Source organism: Onychostoma macrolepis, chromosome 06 (genome assembly GCF_012432095.1).
Source record: "Onychostoma macrolepis isolate SWU-2019 chromosome 06, ASM1243209v1, whole genome shotgun sequence".
Lineage (NCBI taxonomy): Eukaryota > Metazoa > Chordata > Actinopteri > Cypriniformes > Cyprinidae > Onychostoma > Onychostoma macrolepis.
The window spans coordinates 16,288,143-16,305,984 of NC_081160.1; the positions used below are offsets into that span (position 1 = coordinate 16,288,143).

The 17,842-nt window shown below is 36.4% G+C and overlaps 2 protein-coding genes across 12 annotated transcripts in view; both read left to right on the forward strand.

Annotated features, from left to right (window-relative positions):
* The window catches only part of LOC131542222 (rho guanine nucleotide exchange factor 5), a 22,358-nt gene extending 8,987 nt beyond the window's left edge, over window positions 1-13,371 (forward strand). Inside the window, exons 3-15 of one of the 7 annotated variants that reach the window (XR_009271683.1) lie at window positions 3,533-3,900; window positions 4,060-4,203; window positions 4,767-5,398; window positions 5,535-5,695; window positions 6,997-7,149; window positions 7,293-7,422; window positions 7,521-7,595; window positions 7,697-7,786; window positions 7,898-8,049; window positions 11,544-11,717; window positions 11,855-11,928; window positions 12,525-12,643; window positions 12,767-12,904. Coding sequence is in view for 6 of the 7 variants with exons in the window: in XM_058778678.1 (XP_058634661.1) it covers window positions 3,546-3,900; window positions 4,060-4,203; window positions 4,767-5,398; window positions 5,535-5,695; window positions 6,997-7,149; window positions 7,293-7,422; window positions 7,521-7,595; window positions 7,697-7,786; window positions 7,898-8,049; window positions 11,544-11,717; window positions 11,855-11,928; window positions 12,539-12,643; window positions 12,767-12,960 (2,439 nt within the window). In the remaining variant the exon portion in view is untranslated. Of the gene's footprint in view, window positions 1-3,532; window positions 3,901-4,059; window positions 4,204-4,542; window positions 5,399-5,534; window positions 5,696-6,996; window positions 7,150-7,292; window positions 7,423-7,520; window positions 7,596-7,696; window positions 7,787-7,897; window positions 8,050-11,543; window positions 11,718-11,854; window positions 11,929-12,524; window positions 12,644-12,766 lie in introns of those variants that run through there. The other 6 variants (XM_058778678.1, XM_058778681.1, XM_058778684.1 and 3 more) reach the window with 6 other exon arrangements.
* Window positions 13,372-13,759: 388 nt separating this feature from the next.
* The window catches only part of farp2 (FERM, RhoGEF and pleckstrin domain protein 2), a 60,780-nt gene continuing 56,697 nt past the window's right edge, over window positions 13,760-17,842 (forward strand). For all 5 annotated transcript variants that reach the window (XR_009271618.1, XM_058777962.1, XM_058777959.1 and 2 more), the window contains exons 1-2: window positions 13,760-13,875; window positions 15,668-15,925. Coding sequence is in view for 4 of the 5 variants with exons in the window: in XM_058777962.1 (XP_058633945.1) it covers window positions 15,722-15,925 (204 nt within the window). In the remaining variant the exon portion in view is untranslated. The remainder of the gene's footprint in view (window positions 13,876-15,667; window positions 15,926-17,842) is intronic.

A 17,842-nucleotide genomic window follows, 5' to 3' on the forward strand; every position in this document is an offset into this window, starting at 1 on the left:
TTGGTGGGCTTATGCGTGTCTGTGTGTGGTAGGCTGTAGGTAAAATTTCCTGGTTATGTCAGCCATTAAGTACTCAAAATGATCATATTATCAGTGTACAGTATGTTTCAGTAGGCCTATATGACAATTTCTAGTAGCACATATTTTACCTCTCCCCCATATGACCCTCAATGTATAGACACCTCAGGTGTCGACAAATTACTGAATGAGATCATCCAAAGCCCATCTGTACCATAATGCTGAATCATCACTTTTAGAGATCACAAACATAAAGGCAACTTTGTCTGAGCTCCTATGTGCAGCCAGATCAGATCACACTCTCACTGTCTGGACCGTTACAGTGAGTTAGTCCACCCAAAACATACCCTCATGTTGTTTCTTTCCTCTGCAGAACACAAAAGAAGATTTTGAAGACTGTTGGTAGCAGACTGTTCAGTTCTCATTGACTTTTTGACTTTCCATACATTGAAAGTCAATAGGAACCAAAACTGTTTGGGTACCAAAAAAGAAAGAAAGAAATTAACACAAGGGTTCATAAAGAAATTGACACAAGGGTGCATAAATGATGACAAAATTAATGTAACAATAACATACAAACCACAACATGGTAATGTCCAAATATACTTTAGTACAAATGACTCCTTACTATAAAATGTAATCAATTATCAAATCCAGATACCACTATAACATAATAATCAAATTTTCAATCAGTTATGCAAATGAGCACAAAAGAAGAGCCTAATATCAATTAGATGACCTTTGTGTACACCAGTAAAACCACACAGAATAGCCCACTACCATATTATTCTTTCTTTTTGCTATATCTTTGTCAGAAATAGTACATTACATTACAGTTACATTTAGTTATTTAGCAGACACTTTTATCCAAAGCGACTTACAAATGAGGACAATGGAAGCAATAAAAATCAACAAAAGAGCAATGATATGCAAGTGCTATAACAAGTCTCAGTTGGCTTAAAGCTGCAGTCCGTAACTTTTTTTGGTTAAAAATGATCCGAAATCAATATTTGAGCAAGTACATAACCAGCCAGTGTTCAAAACTATCACCTTACTTTAGCCCAATTCACAATGGTTAGCTTATAATAATGTTTTCTAATTTGAGTGGTACGGGTAGGTTTTCGTGGGAAATTCAAGCACGTTGCTGCGTCATTACATCACGTCTGTAAACATAAAGAAGTTGTCCCAGCTACTAGGCTATCCCATGTGAGGATCCTGCAGGTGACAGATCGTTTAGCCTTTTCTCACAGCAGCTAGAATAATTAAATGTATAATAATGATATATAAAGCTGATGATGGTGAATTTTCCTGGTGAAGTCTCTGTTAAACACAGAAAATCTAAGTTGGAATCTAGTAGAAGCTGATGGATTTGATCACTTTTAGAATTATATGTAGCCTATGTTTTAAATGCCCTCCTAAAATGCCCTTGGGCTTTGATTTAGGGTCCCAGATTATTCTTGATTGATTAACAGACTGGAATATATTCAGTTTCCTATTTTTAGCAATTGCAACATTTAAAATCTTTTTATTCGCAAAAGTAACATTACATGCCTTTTGATCCGGTAGCATCTTGACAATACGTCACGACTTAACTTATCTTACTTAGTTGTAAATCTTGTTTGTCCTGCTGACAGCGTCGATGTAAATGTAAATGCATCTATTGATAGTAGATCACTTTCTTTTGGAGTACCTCACGCTTATTCTGGATTGATAGTCACCTTCATTTTTTGAGAATGACATAGATCGGTTAGACCCAACATTCGATGCTTCAGCAATGCAGTTGTCGGCCGTTCTCTCTGCCGCAGTCTCTGCCAGGACACACCACTGGTCCCACCGTCGGCTCGAGGCCTCCTCCATCCAGGCTCTCCCTCGGCATCTCAACCAACGCACTCCCGAGACAAGCCCCTGGACCCCGGACAAGCGGCCCCACTCCAGAAATGCCCACGGAACAGAGGCGATGATCAAGATTAGTTTGTTTCATCTGTTCAATTGCCATTTTTTTACAAACAAGAGTGCGTACCTGTGAATCAGCGTTGTTGCGTTTTAAATCGGCTGTATTTATTTCCCCTCGCGGGCCGGGACACGGATGGATATCTCCAGATAGTAGTAAACAAATCATAAGTAGCAGAGCGTTAGTTTGTTGTATCTTGATTGAAGACTTGTTCTTGTTCTTCTTTATCCGATGATACAATTGTGGATAAATAAACGTTATTGCCAACACGTTTCCCATAGCCGACGTTTGTTGAAGCTCCCGTTGCTTGATCAGTATTTGATTAGTCAATATCAATCTGATCTATATACAAATATCGATATGGTTGCGTATTTTTACCCAATTTCATTGTGGTTAAATTGAAATCAGTAGGTCTCAATATATTTAAAATCAATCCATAAAATAAAATTGCTATTGCAGCTCCTGTCTTGCCTGTGCCTTCACCAAACTTTGCTCCTGCTGCAATCTTGTCTCTGATGTTGTTAACATTAATAATTTGCACGGTTTGATGTTATATTAGCTAACTGATCTTTAGATTAAATCACCATTGGTAGCGCGAATGGTAATGCTTTTTTCCTCAGTTGGTCAGAACAAACGTGGCAGACTTGTTACTTACTTGTTTAGAAGGCAATATACGGTGAAAATTTTTATTTGGGTCATATATTCCAAGACGTAGGCTTGAATCTGTGATTGCGAAGTACAGCATCCACACCGGTGACTGACAGCCACACATTCACCTCAAAACATTAGATTCATCACGCTGGAGCTGTGCCGAATCACAACCCCATGCAAGGAAGATAATTCCACAAAAAGTTGCAATTCCAGGTTTTCAAACAAAGATGGCGACAAAGAGGTAAAACTTACAGACTGCAGCTTCAACGCAGTACACCTAGCAAGTTTTTTTATTTTTTAAATGACATAATAAATAAAAAGAAAAGAAATAGTAAGATCATTATGCAATACTAAAATCAGCAGCTCACTAACTGTCTATACGCATTTGTGCATAAAATCAGCGTACAGATTTTCACAGTACTTTTCTCACAAAATCATGATTCATCAATAATTTAACACTCAAATTATTAAAATTGTGCAAATAATACATTATTTTTGCTAGTGGCCTCACAATGAGTTGGGTTGGCAATGGTTTGCAGGTTTGACTCAAAACAAGATATTGTAACTGACAGGGATGATATTTGCATAAGTTGTGGTCATGACCAGATAATGGAATATAGTTACCTCCTCTTGAGAAGAAGTAGTACACTTTGACATCCTTTAAAATAAATGGAAATAATATACTTAATAATATACTTAAAAATGTATACTTGTGCAAACTTAATGTAAATTAAGTATTGCGTTATAGTGTGAACTCATATCACATCTTTATATGTAATTTCATAATTTCTTCTATGATCAAAAGATCTTTCATTTCCATTACTTGTATAGACAAATTTTTATAATCATCTGCCAAAATTTACACTGACAATTAATAAGTAGCATTCTGCTCCCATCTGCTCTTCCTTACAGGCGTCTGAAGGCCATGCCAGGGCCAGATGGATACAGAGAACTGTATCCATGCCAAAACTTTCCTGCGTCTAAAACTTACTGTCCCCCTAAACCTCCGCTTAAGGGTGAGAAATGGCATAGAGCGACAAACTCTATTTTGAGGAGAGATGTCCAAGAGAAGGACCACCAACACCAGGCCACCCAGAACTCCACGGCGGCACAAAACCCATACCAAGGAGTTGCCACTCACACTCTGGTCGCTCTCCCAAAGATGAAACCAATGCCAAAACCTCGTCTACTGAAGACGCAGTTCTATGTTGACCAATCACAGTCTGTCCATAATAGCAATGTGAATTATGTCACATCTGCATCAGACCCAGCTTGTTCAGGTACACCACACAGAATGTCTGATTCCAATTTATAAACATAAACTCCTAGACGTTGACTGAGCAAAACCAGTCCTGCATGGAAAACATCTTACTGTCATGACAAAAGATGTGAGTAAATCTGTGAACCACTGGCAAAAATTCACCAATCTGTTTCCACAGATGGAAAGAATAATGACACTCATTTAGGAAACTGGCACAGTCATCCAAAAACTACCTCACATAAATCAAAACGAGTCCCTCCGAGCATACCTGTACCTGCCAGACCTCTTCCCAAAGAGCCAGACCAAATGATCTCCACGATGGGTGAGTGTTCATTTGCCATAATGATTCGAATTTATTTTTCATTGCTTTGTGACTTACAGGCATATCTCGAGCCAAAAATACACCAACTATCATATAGTCAGCCGTTTTTATCCTTCATGTTTTGGGTCTAACTCCCCAAGGCCCTTTTTCACCTCCTAAAAACGTTTTGGAGAAAAGTGTCTACTAAATGCATAAATGTAAGAGTTGGCTGAACAGCTTGATTTTTAAATTATTGTTACATTTAAATCACTAGGGTAGTTGGGGCTGCAAACATAAGACAGTATATGTGTATGAAGCACTTTCAAGCTTCTTACTGAATGAGAACCAATGTGTCAGCAGTCTTAATGGAGGATCTTGTGTTATCCATTTTTGTTGGCAAAGCACCTAAGAATGATATTGATGAGGGAGTTTATATGGATGACAACACCAGTCCAGTCTGAATGCTCCAGCTCACCAGTGATGCCCCACAGATAATCAGATACTCTAATTCCACCATTATTATCACCGCGTAGTAGTATTTCATCATTAAATCTTACCTGCAATGATATTCTTGTTCTCTCCAGGTTCTGAGGTTTGTCCCATTGACAAACCCCTTCCACATCTATCTCTGTCAAAACCAATTCCTGCTTTCAAGGTTCACAATAAAACCAAAATTGAGCACAATGAAGTTGGATTGCTCAGCAACCTTGTCAGGGAAAGTTTGGTTTCTGAGCTACACAAAAGATTCTCAGGAGCAATTAAAGAGAGAGTTTGTCGCACCAAAAAGCCGGAAGTGTTTAAGGCTAAAGGAGATCACTTTCCCAAAATCTTTAGTAACTCTCAGTTAGAAATGTGCTCAATGTGCTTCCACACCAAAAGACTGACTGATGGAGAAAGACTACATGAAAATGTTTCCATCTCAGGTGTTTCCAATGGAGAGTGTCCAGAGGACGTTCCTTCTGTGATAAAATACCAAGAAACAGATGGGGAGAATCTCTCCAGGAACTTACTTGAAACTTCTCAAAGGACTCCAACAATGCTGTCTCGTCCTGGTTTGGTGGACAAACTGATCAAAAGCCCTTCTAAGAGAGACTGCCACTGCATGTGTGCTGATACTAAGACAAAGTTGGTGGAGAACTTGTGGCAAGACCGAAACATTGTAAGAGACAGTGGAATACTACGTCAGCTCAGTAAGGAACAGCTAAAGCTTCAAGAGGTACCCTAAGGTGTATAAAAATTGGTAATACCTGTTTTTCATGACATCTACTTTATATTCTCTGATGTTCTCCACGCTTTTTTCCCAACATTCTTTGCCTTTGCCCACCATTCACATCCCTTCAACTCTTTACCAGCATCTGTATGAGGTTGTCACATCTGAGCAGTCCTATCTTCAGAGCTTGATGGTGGCTGTGGAACATTTTCAGGAATCTTCAGTGCTGAAAGACGCTTTGGCACCAAGAGACAGAAAGTCATTGTTTTCTAGCATTGCAAAGATCAAAGAGATGAGTCAAAGGTAAAAACCAGACATTGTATGTACAGTATAAAGTCTGTTTAGCAGGTCCGTACAGAATAAATGTCTGAGGAGAAAACATTTAGATCTGATTCCTTCCTGTGTTCATTGTCATGTTCAGAAGATTATAATGTTGGGCCTGTATATAATGATATTACTTCCTATATACATTACCATTCAAACAAAGTTTGGCTTCATTTTTTAATGCTTTTATTCAGAAAGAATGTGATAAATTGATCAACATAGAGAGCAAAGACTTTCACACTCTTATATTTCAAATAAATGCTTCAAAAAGCAATCCTAAAATGTTGCATAATTTGTACAAACATATTAAACAGCACAATGGTTTTGATAATAAACAGCACAATGACATTGATAATAATAGGAAATGTTCCTTGAGCCCCAAATCAACATATTGGAATTATTTCTGAAGGATCATGTGACACGGAAGACTGGATTACTGGCTGCTGAAGATTCAGTTTGGCCATCACAAGAATAAAATTAAAAACAGTTATTTTAATATTTCACATTATTACTATTCTTACTGTACACTTTCTGGTTAACTTTTCTGTTGGAACAGTTTCATAAATCACTTTGATAAACTTGTGTGAACTTAAAGTGAAGTGACTTCAAACATCCACGAAAAATAACCTATAAATCAAAAATAACTGTAAAAGTGGCTCAGAAAAGTTAGTTGTGGAAAACAGCTTTAGCATCATTCATTTGCATACGCCAGTTTTTAAGCAGATGTGTGTACGAATCTGTAAGATAATAATTTCATAGTGTAAACAGCTTCAATGATTTTAATGGGAGTTTTTGAGAGTGCTTGAACTCTAGACTGTCAGTAAAAATGTTCTTTGCTCTCTTTCTGTACAATGAAAGTGTTATGATTAGTAGCCTGACTTACAATGTTTTTATTCACATTAACTTTCGATGTTAAATTCATATTAAATATAAAGTCAGTCGTATTAAAATATGTTATGACACCCATATTTCAAACATCCACGAAAAATAGCCTATAAATCAAAAATAATTGTAAAAGTGGCTTAGATTATTAGGTTACTTTGATCGCCCACTAGATCAACTAACAATCTATAAAGGTGAGAATCAAGATATTTCATGATATAGTTAATGCGTCTGGGAATGTTTCGAATAAAAAGCAAAAAATAAATAATACATAAGTGCTGTTGTGGCTGCTGTGTCATATGATAATCCCCCACTCGTGCCCCCTGCATTCAGGCATATTTAATTGTGACTTATGTGTTCAAATACTTACCTATGTCTTATGCAAACTCTTTTCTTAGCTTCATGGATGCGATGCTGTTGGAGCTGGCCTCAAGTGTGTTCTGCGACGTAATCTGTGATGTTGTGCACCAATATGCTCTTGGACCCTTTGATGCTTATATAAATTACATCCGTAATATGCCCTATCAGGAGCAGACACTACACAATCTTGGGTAAAAGAATAGTTCTTGATGTTTATTTATCATGTATATTAGGAATGCAAATTGGTTGTACTGTGTTCTACAGATGTTTATGAATAAAGTGTCTGCTGTTTGAAAATCTAATATATTTATAATTTATGTTGTACTGTGATCAGAAAAGAGAGTCCTCAGATTGTGGAGATCTTGCATAAACTACAGGAAGACCCTCGATGCAACCGCCTACCCCTCAAATCTTTCCTTTCACTGCCATTTCAGAGAATCACACGGCTTAAAGTCCTAATGGAGGTGAGTGATGAGAAGAACTAGCATAGTTAGCATGAGAATGTTTAATTGTTTTTAAATGTTACATCACTGAATATGTCAAACATTTCCGTGCAATGCAGAATATCCAGAAGAAGGCCGTTCCAGGGTCAGACTGTGAGGCCTCAGCATTGAGAGCTCTGACGGAGATCTCCAGGGTATGAATGCCAAGCTGCTAAACATTTTCTCAATGACTGCTATTGTATAAAAATCAGTTTGCTGCATTATGTTGTATGCTTTGTGCTGTCTTCACTTACAGCTTCTAGAAGCTTGCAACTGGCAGGTGGGCAGAATGAAACAGATGGAAGAAATAGTGCAGATTGCTAATAAGACTGAGTTTGCATGCAAGGTACTGTAGTTGCAGGTGGTCGCTGCATGGGAAACTGTTATACATTTTGTAATGTGATTTTACTTTTTTCATCAATGTCTGTCGGTTTTTGGGTCTTTCTGCCTCTCTCAGGCCATGCCTCTCGTGTCTTCCTCCCGCTGGCTTGTGAAGCAGGGAGATCTGGTGCAAATCTCTTTGAAGGAAAACATGTTTGGCCAGAGAAAACTGTGTCCTGTACTTCTGTTCCTCTTTAATGATCTGCTTCTGGTGGCCACCAGGAAAGGGTAGGAGAGCCAAATCAATTAGTTTATCAAATGAGCTGATTTAAATGTTTACTTAGTGAGAAGTTTCTTCTATTTTCATTAGGTTTTAGTTTCTAGGAAGATGTCTCCGTCCTGTGCCTGTTGGCTCCCAACACTTCACATTTTGGATGTCTCTGTTATCTAAAGTGACAGATTCAACTCTTTATCTACCTGGTTTGCACTGATATTAAAATGTGTCTGAATATCGATAATTATGTTATGGCCAATAACAAACAAATGGACAATATTTAAAGGGGTGGTTTACTGCTTTTTTTCTTTGCTTGATTGTGTTTATGGGGTGCAATATAACATGTCTTCGTGTTTCGTTTGTTAAAAAACGCCTTATTTTTCATATATTTCACCTTTATTGTAAGCCGCTTTCTCCTCTGTCATTTGAACGACCGGTTGACTTCCTGATTCTCTGAAACCACTCCCTCAGAAACAGGCAATGGGCTCAGATTGGTTAGTTGGGCTGGTGTGTTGTGATTGGCTAAACTGCGTACTGCACATTGTCCGGAAACGTCACGCCCATTACCTTCACTGGGCGACAGTCGCATGTGCTGCGGTCAAATGTAAATAATGGTGTCAATATTGCCATATCAGTTTGAGCCAGAATCAGACCCAGAAAGCGGTAATGAAGAGAGTCAAGTAGAACTTCCGCAAGCACGGCTCTTACAAAACGTTTCTGAATGGAAGTTTGCTGTTGTGATTACATATGATTTTTTGAAGTTTGTACACGTTTGTCTTATACACACAAAATAGCATCGAACTAACTGGCTACTATAACCAAACAGCGTTGGCTTGTGTTTACGTTCTTGATCAAATCGAAAAATTATGTCATAAAGTATACATGGAAAATACATTTACAAAATTAGTACATAATTACAAATTCGGGTCCAAAATGTTTGTACGCGTTTGTCAAAGACACACGAAATAGCATTTAACTAACTGGCTACTAAAGCCAGCGTTGGCATTTGTTTACGTCCTTGATAAAACTAAAACATTACGTCTGAATTTATACGTGCAAATACATTTAAAATGATGAAATCTTACTTACAGGTTGTCGCCCAACAACTGCTGCCTCTGGTTTTAAAGTTGTAACCGCTCCATGTTTTAGTAATAGTTTCTGTGTGAATCCGGCATTGAACTCGTGTAGATTATGGAAGCTGTCTTCCGTAAAATGCGCAGCACAGAGAGCTAAATTAGGATTGTAATTGTCAGGAACATAATCAAACATAAATTTTAACCATTGTTGACGAACTACAGTGTCCGTAGGAAGCCCGAACACAGAAGACCTGACAGCTGGGTGAAAATAACACCGTTTCGACGGCATGACTACAACTCTCCACTATAACTCTTCCTCTTCGACAAAGCCGCAGAACATGGCCTTGCCCCCTCTTTTGCATGTTCCGGAGGGAGGGGTTTGATGGGTTTTTTACGTATGCAACCCGGGAAGTATCTCGTTGTAGTCCCATAGGAGTCGTTTTTGGAGGCATTAAACTTCCTGATTTTTAAAAGACGATATCTCCGCTTACATTGAACTTTCAGCGCAGCAACTTTGCAGATACTGTTCATGCATCAACAGCAACATTACACACTATTTAAAATGAAAAAAGTGAAATCGCAGTAAACCACCCCTTTAAATTCTGAGCTGTTTTTATCCAAATAAATGAATAAAATCATTTATTTGAATAAAAATAGTTTTAAATGCCGCAAATTTATTTAACTGTCAACCAACATTATTGTACAGTACGAAAATGGATATTTATTTTGAGATTTGTTTTTAAAAAGTTATTTTAATGAGCATTAGATGACAGAAAATGTCATCTAAATGTTAAAATAAAGAATATCATGAGTGTGCCTGATAAATATCCAATATTCACAGAGACCAATAAATAAAGAAACCTCTAACACTGGCCAATAACTGATATGGTATATACTGTTTACAAGTTTTATTGCTAAATCTTAGTTTATAGATAGCCTTTATGGATAAATAGATTGTCAATGATTGTCAATCTAAGATTGAAATACATAATACCATTCAAAAATTTGGGGTGGGTAAATTTTTTTGAAAGAAGTCTCTTAAATCTCTAAATTGATGAAAAATACAGTAAAAACAGTCATATTGTGACATAATATTACAAATTTAATAACTGTCTTCTATTTTTAAATATTTAAAATATAATTTATTACTGTGATGAACATGTCTTCAGCAAACATGTTTTCAGCTTCCCATGATCCTTCAGAAATCATTCTAATATGCTGATTTGGTGCTTAAGAAAGATTTATTATCATCAATGTTGAAAACATTTGTCCTGCTTAATATTTTTTTTTTTGGAAACTGATAATTTCTTAGGATTCTGTGATAAATAGAAAGTTCAGAAGAACAGCATTTATTTGAAATTGAAATCACTGTAAAATTATTAATGTTTTACTGTCACTTTTGATTCATTTAATTGCTGAATTTAAAAAAAGTATTAATTTCTTTTAGGACAGCGCGATTATGACAAAAATCACAATTGTCGATTATTTGCTTGAAATTGTAATTGCGATTATTAATTACGATTAACACAATTTACATTGAATGATGTTTATACCATTGTTTGAAGCAACTGCATATCATATTTTTATATGAAAATAAACAAGCTGAAAACATTTAAACGGAAAAACTTTTATTGCTTTTCTATAGTATTAAGCCTCAAATGTCAACTATTCATTGGATTGGTTTCTTCTTTAAATTATAAAAAATATGCATGGTATTATAATGTTAAACTAAAACTATAATTAAAACAATGGAAGAACCCTTAAGATAACCTGTAGAAAGAAAAAAAAACACATCTTAAGCACTCAGAATAACATAAGTGGACTTTGAACGATTATTGACTTTTTGAACAATTACATAATTGTGGCATCCATAATTGTAATTGCGATTAGAAATTCGATTAATTGTGCAGCCCTAATTTCTTTAAAAAAATCTTACTGACCAAAACTTTTGAACACTATAGATGCAGCAGATGGTCATTTGTGACCCTGGACCACAAAACCAGTCATTAGTAGCACAGGTATATTTGTAGCAATAGCCAATAATACACTGTATGGGTCAAAATGATCAATTTTTCTTTTATGCCAAAAATCATTAGGATATTAAGTAAAGATCATGTTCCGTGAAAATATGTAGTAAATGTCCTACTGTAAATATATTAAAACTTAATTTTTGATTAGTAATATGCATCGCTAAGGACTTAATTTGGACAACTTTAAAGGCAATTTTCTCAGTATTTTGCACACTCAGATTCCAGATATTTAAATAATTGTATATCGGCCAAATATTGTCCTATCTTAACAAACCATACATCAATAGAAAGCTATTATTTTTAAAAATCTATCTACCCTTATGACTGGTTTTGTGGTCCAGGGTCACATTTTTGTCTGTATACCTGCCCATCCTAAGGTGTTAATGTCTTTTATGAATACAGGTTGGATCGTTTTGTAGTTCATGACTACGTGCACCGCTCTCTGATAGAAGTGACCGAGGGCAAAGATCTGGAGGAGGAGCTGGAGGGATGTGAGCTGAACCGGATATTTAGGCTCGTCCTTTTGCATAATCACCGGAGCGCCACCTCTCAACTTCTATTGCAAACAAATTCAGAGTTAGTACCCAATGCAAAGAATCCATCAAACTGTCAGACGCAACATGATCTTTATGGCAAGATCAAAGCAAATATTTACAAAACATGTAAAATACTATGCAGTTTCCCCCAATAAACACGTCTTCTTGTTTTCTTAGAGCTGAGAAGCACTTGTGGGTGGAGCTCCTGGGTGGGCGGAGAGATGGAGAGGATACTGTGTATGAAGAGTGGGGTAAGAATGAATCACTAAATGCAATACCAGTTTTTTATGTGTGTGTTTGAGTCAGTTCAACAGAAAGCAAAAATGATTGCAATACATATGACATAATGACACCATCTTATATTTCATAATATCTCAAATATTTCGTTTTTATCCTTCATTCTTCATTAATATATACCGGTAATATATTATAATTATAATTTTCTTTGTATTATTATATATTACATAAAGGGTTAACTCTGATTTGGGGTCAGTTTGGTTACCTCTTAATATCACATAGCCAAACACATATTTATATGAATATATGTCTGATCTTGTATTTTGCTTATAAGTGTTATTCAATGACAGTGTGTACAAAATATTTTTAACTTTGGCAGTTCTATAAATAATATGTAATGTAATATACAATAAACAATAGCCTGTGCAGCTACACATTGTCCACTAGGGGGCAAAAGTGTCAATGGCTTCAAGATTGTGTTTCCAAAAATGGGAAACATCTGTTCTTAATCAGAGCAAACAATTAACTGCAGTGTAGCTGCTCTTTAGAATTATAATATATTTGTGAATAAATAAAAAAAATAAACAATGTGCAAATTTGAATCAAATAGGCACTGTGTCTAAGACTGTCCTCAGGTGCGATGTATAGAGGTGTACAGTGGACAACAACAAGGGGAGCTTAGTCTACAGCTGGGAGATATGATCAACATCATGCAGAAGACTTCAGATGGTGCTGTTGCAACACAACCCTGCCATTCCGAATTCAATAAGTCTAAAATCAATGAAGGTTTTTTTTTAAATTTTTTCTTATTTGCATGCTCTTGCATGATCTCTTGTTTCTGGTCTTTTGTAGGGTTTCTGGAAGGCCGTAGGGTACAGGACGGACAGCGGGGGTGGTTCTCCACTGCATGTGTTGTAGAGATCACCAATGAACATGTGCAGAGACGTCATCTTCGTCAGCGGCATCATGTCCTACAGACAGCCACACGCCTGCTGAAACAACGCAGTGGGGGCCTTGAACTTCCAACCACAAAATGCTTTAAATGAGAGACTGTCTACATTGCAATTAGCATTTTTTCACTTACTGACTTAAAATAAATTAGTAAATGATTATATGCACAGTCTATGTATAGTTTAACTGAACTACTGCCAGTTGGTCAGTTGGTCTTTTGGTCTTGGTTTATATATATTTCACGTGTCTGGTTTTACAGAACAACTTCAAACGTCTCTGCATGTGATTTAAGAAACACTGAAACTAGTTTCTATGGTTTACAACAAATAATGTGGTCCGTACTTATTCTTGCTCCAGCTTGCAAATGTGGAGTTGCTGTTTTTGTTTTTTATATCATGTACTGTGCAGGTCATTGCTTATTCCCTTCTGTTATTTTCCATTCTGTTTAAATAAATTTTGTAATATAATCCATATCCCTCTATTCCATTTTGGTCAGTTTTTGGTCATTTGACACCTCAACATTCCACACTTATTTGCTTATATGTTCACTGTTTTGAATGGCACCGGACATGTGAAGCTTGAATCTTCCCTTATTTTGCATTTGAGCAAACAATATTTCATTATTTGGCATTCCTGTAATTTTACATTTCCTGGAAATATGATATGTGACCCTGGACCACAAAACCAGTCTTAAGTCGCTGGGGTATATTTGTAGCAATAGCCAAAAATACACTGTATGGGTCAAAAAAAAAAAATTATATTATATTACATTATATTATGTTATATTATATTATCAAACTGCATGGCATTTCGAAACCAATCAAATGAATCCGCAGGTAAACCTTTCAGCCAATAACTGCCGACCATTTCAGTGCGAGTCTGAGCCAATAGAACGCGGGATTTGTCTGAAGTCGTCCAATCAGAGCGGAGCTTTGGTCGCAGTTCGCCTACAACGACGGTCGGACGTGTAACTCATTTAGAGTTGAAGAAATACCAGGCGAAAATAAAAGGTATGATGTCGATTTATCTCAAAATAGAGATTAAAAGCAAATTCAAATCAGTTATATTGGCAGTAGCTTATTTAAACGTGTCTCAGTGAAGCATACGATAGAGTTGTATGGTCTCTTCGCATGTTTTTGTGGTTTGACTAAACTTTCTCAGTCTTTGTTTCATCTCTGTAATGACAAACAGCAAAAGGTGTGCTTTTATTTTTCGTCGCAGCTGAGGATATTTTTGTCGGTTTTAGTGAAATATGACGAGTAAAATAAGTTTGTCGTGAGGGGTTAAGCTATTGCAGAGATTTTTATCTTGGTTCCATGCAGCTTTATCTCATTATATTACACAACTCCAGAGTTTATGTCGGCTTTTCGTTTAACGTTAATTGTTTTCAGCATTTTTGCATTATCAAGTGCAGCCTTCAATGAGAAAGTTCTTTTCATTACTAAAACAAAAGAGATTAATGGTCACTGATCATTGGCTGATTCAGCTGTGTGAATTGCTCAAACTCCGGGATAAAGTATTCCTTCTCAAATGTAAACTTTATTCCTGAGGGGAAAATAGGTCAGTTTGGATCACAGTTTGTAAGTGAGCCTGTGCTTTGAAGGCATTCCAGTCAAATTACTTTAATCAACCTGTTGCATTAAAGAGCCAGAAACATGCTGAATGATGTTGGCTTTAATGAATGTTATTCTCCGTTGTCCCTGTTGCTTTAGAGATCAAGAGAGTTAAAGTGGAGCTTGTTTGAGTTGGTCGTGTTGCATTGATGCCTCTAGTGTTGCCAGTGTTAATCAGACCTCATGCAAAGTCACTCCTAAATGTGGCAGTACATTAGTATTTTGAAATGGCTGATGTGAGCTTGTGTCTTGTGGTCATGTCACTGCTATTTTTCTGGCCAATAATGACAGGAACTTTGTGAAGTGTCATGCGAAGGAAAGGGAATCGGATCACACTATTTTGGTGTAAATATTGTGTCATTTAGATTTTTTTGAAAGTGTAGAGCAGCTGTGAAAGTTTGACATGAAACCTTGACAATTAGTCAATCAAGGTTGACAATAAATGCATCAGTTTTTTTTCTTTTCTAAATGCATCTCATTGATCTTATTGCAAATTAATCATTTATGCATGGTTCATTTTAAATTATTTTAGAGCTTGAAAACAAAACCTCTATCAACATAACAAAAGATCTGTCGGTACATGAAGACTTTAAATAATGTCGGAATAATAATCTGTTTGCTGAACACTTACTTAGATAATTATTTTGGCTGATATTTCAATGACTTTTCCACTTCTCTGCATATCGGTTTTTTAATATTGAGTTTACCAGTGAAATTAGACATAGACCAAAACAAGGATGAACTCGACAAATGGAAAACAAAATGTGCAAAGTCTAAGGTTTCTTTTAAAAATAATTTAATGGAAAAAAAAAATCTTAAACTATGTGCTGTATATGTCTGAGTATGTTCACTTTCAGATGTTTTTCTTTAATTTAGGTTGTTATGGTTATTAGTGTGTTTAGTAGCAGTAGGAACAAAATAACAATTAATATCCGTAATTGACTATCATAACATTAATACAATGAATATTGTACCAGTCATAAGTTATATTCTTATCTTTCTTTCTTAAAAAAAGAAAATCCTGATTCTAGACTCTAATTGCTGTCTCTGCAAATCCAGTTTCATCTGTTTTCCTGTCTTTGAATCTTGGATTAGTTCTTTCAGATTGTACCATAATATCAATTCCTGTAGAACTGGCTTGAGATTTCGTGTCATTGTTTCATTTCTTTGATTGTTCTGTTGTCTCCAGGCAGGGGTGTGTATATGTGTGTGAGAGCGGGGGTAGGCTGCATTGGGAGCAGCTATGGGTGAGATCGAGGGCACCTACCGCACCTTGCAGACCCCTGCAGGGACACGGCTCGGAGCTCAGTACAACACTGGCATCAGCACCCTAGAGCCCGGGCAGAGCCTCAGTTCAGCTATGGGAGCAGGAGGGAAAGGCCACAACAGGGGCCTGCAGATCCGTGTCCAGGGCCTGGATGATGCTCAGGAGTTCTATGACCTTGAGGTGAGTGAGTCATTTCACATCAACATCAAGTTTTTTGTCTCGGTTCATCTCCATATAGGTCTGCGTGAAAGACCCTGAATTTTTCATATACACTAGTCAACATTTGAAGTGGATCAAAACCTTTCATCGAAGTTGTCCTAAAACCTAAAATCAAAATGCGCTGTTGTCCTAGGACAACTTTGATTAACTTTTTTGATCTACTTCAAATGTTGACTACTGTAGTTGTGATGAATTTGTCACTAATATAATATAGGCTAAAGTGTCTTTTAATGGGCTTCTTATTTGCCCATGGTACACTATCATTTAAAAACTTGTGCTTGGTATGATTTTTTTGAATGTTACACTAAAATACACTAAAAACATTGAAATGATGTGTGAAATGTTTATAGCTTTAAAATGTAACTTATTCTTGTGGTGACAAAACTGAATTGTCAGCAGCCATTACTCCAGTCTACAGTGTCCCACATTTTTCCAAAAAATTTGAATGGTAGTGTATTTCCAAAGGTCATGTCAATAGACTAGTTTAATGATTTTAATGATCAAAAGTATTAGAGGTGGGAAGTTTGATTCATTTTGAATAATTTCCAACTGTCTTTTTATTGGTTGTCCATTCAATGACTGTTCAGTGAATCATTTCAAATCTTTGATTCAGCTTTGTTTTTTGTCATCAGTCAAAAATGTTTAAGACTCCATGTGGCATTTTTCTTATGTTTTATATTGCTTATATTTTTATATTGGTGCACTGCATACAAATTTGCATAATAATGAAATATAACTCTTATGAATTAATATAACTTGTATTCATTTAGCAAAAAAAAAACTGTAGAAAAACATGGCTTGATTTATTTTTATTATTAAATCCAAATAAACCTTTTTGAATCTACTTAACTACAATCTGGCTTGTTGAAATGATGCATATCACATATTGCTACACCATGAACTTTCTTCCATGGTTGTTTGGTTAATTGTTTGCCTGGATTTTTTGTTTTTTTGATTCAGCTGCACAAATATTGTACATTTGCTATTGTGTTTGCAAAGCTAAACAAAGTTTATTTAAAAATAAGCGCACACTGTAGCCAGCACACTGTGTTTGGTTTTGTCCATTTGCGGCTGTGCTGGAGAATGTAAATGACCATTTCTCTGGAGACCTCTGGCAGTCTTGTGTTGCGTGTTGGGTTGTGGTGGGTGACAGCTGCCACATGGCTTTAGCACTTAAAACCTGTGTCTTTAAGTCTGTTTTACACCCTAGGCCTGAAGTCACTTTCTAAGTGCTAGCCTGGCTGTATTTACACATCTGACATATGAAATTTCTGCATTGTTCTCTTTTTCTTTATCACTATGCGTGAAAATGAAAAAGCTAAGGTTTAGGGTGAGGATGCATTGCTTAAGTTTCCTACAATATTATGCCAGCATTTGAATGCAAAATGACATGGACCTGGCAAGATTTAGGATTGTGTGTGTTGGGCACTTTTGAGATTAGCAGTGTGGCTTTTATTGTTGCCAGCTGCTTAATGAGGGATATGGAAAAATTAACTGGCTTTACAGCTGCAACACCTGAATTTGTCTTCAAGGAATAGTCCTCTGGCCGTACAAGATGTAGATGAGTTTGTTTCTTCATCTGTACAGATTTACACCTGACTTGCTCACCAATGGATCCTCTGCCTGTGAATGGGTGCCATAAAATGAGAGTCCAAACAGTTGATTAAAAACATCACAGTAATCCATAACACAACTCCAGTCCATCAGATAACATCTTGTAAAGTGAAAAGTTGCGTGTTTGTAATAAGTAAATCCATCATTTAGAAGTTTTATCAGCTGTTTGGGCTCTCATTCTGACGACACCCTTTCACTGCAGAGGATCAATTGGTGGTCAAGTGATGTAAAGCTAGATTACTCCAAATCTAGGGAAATTATTCA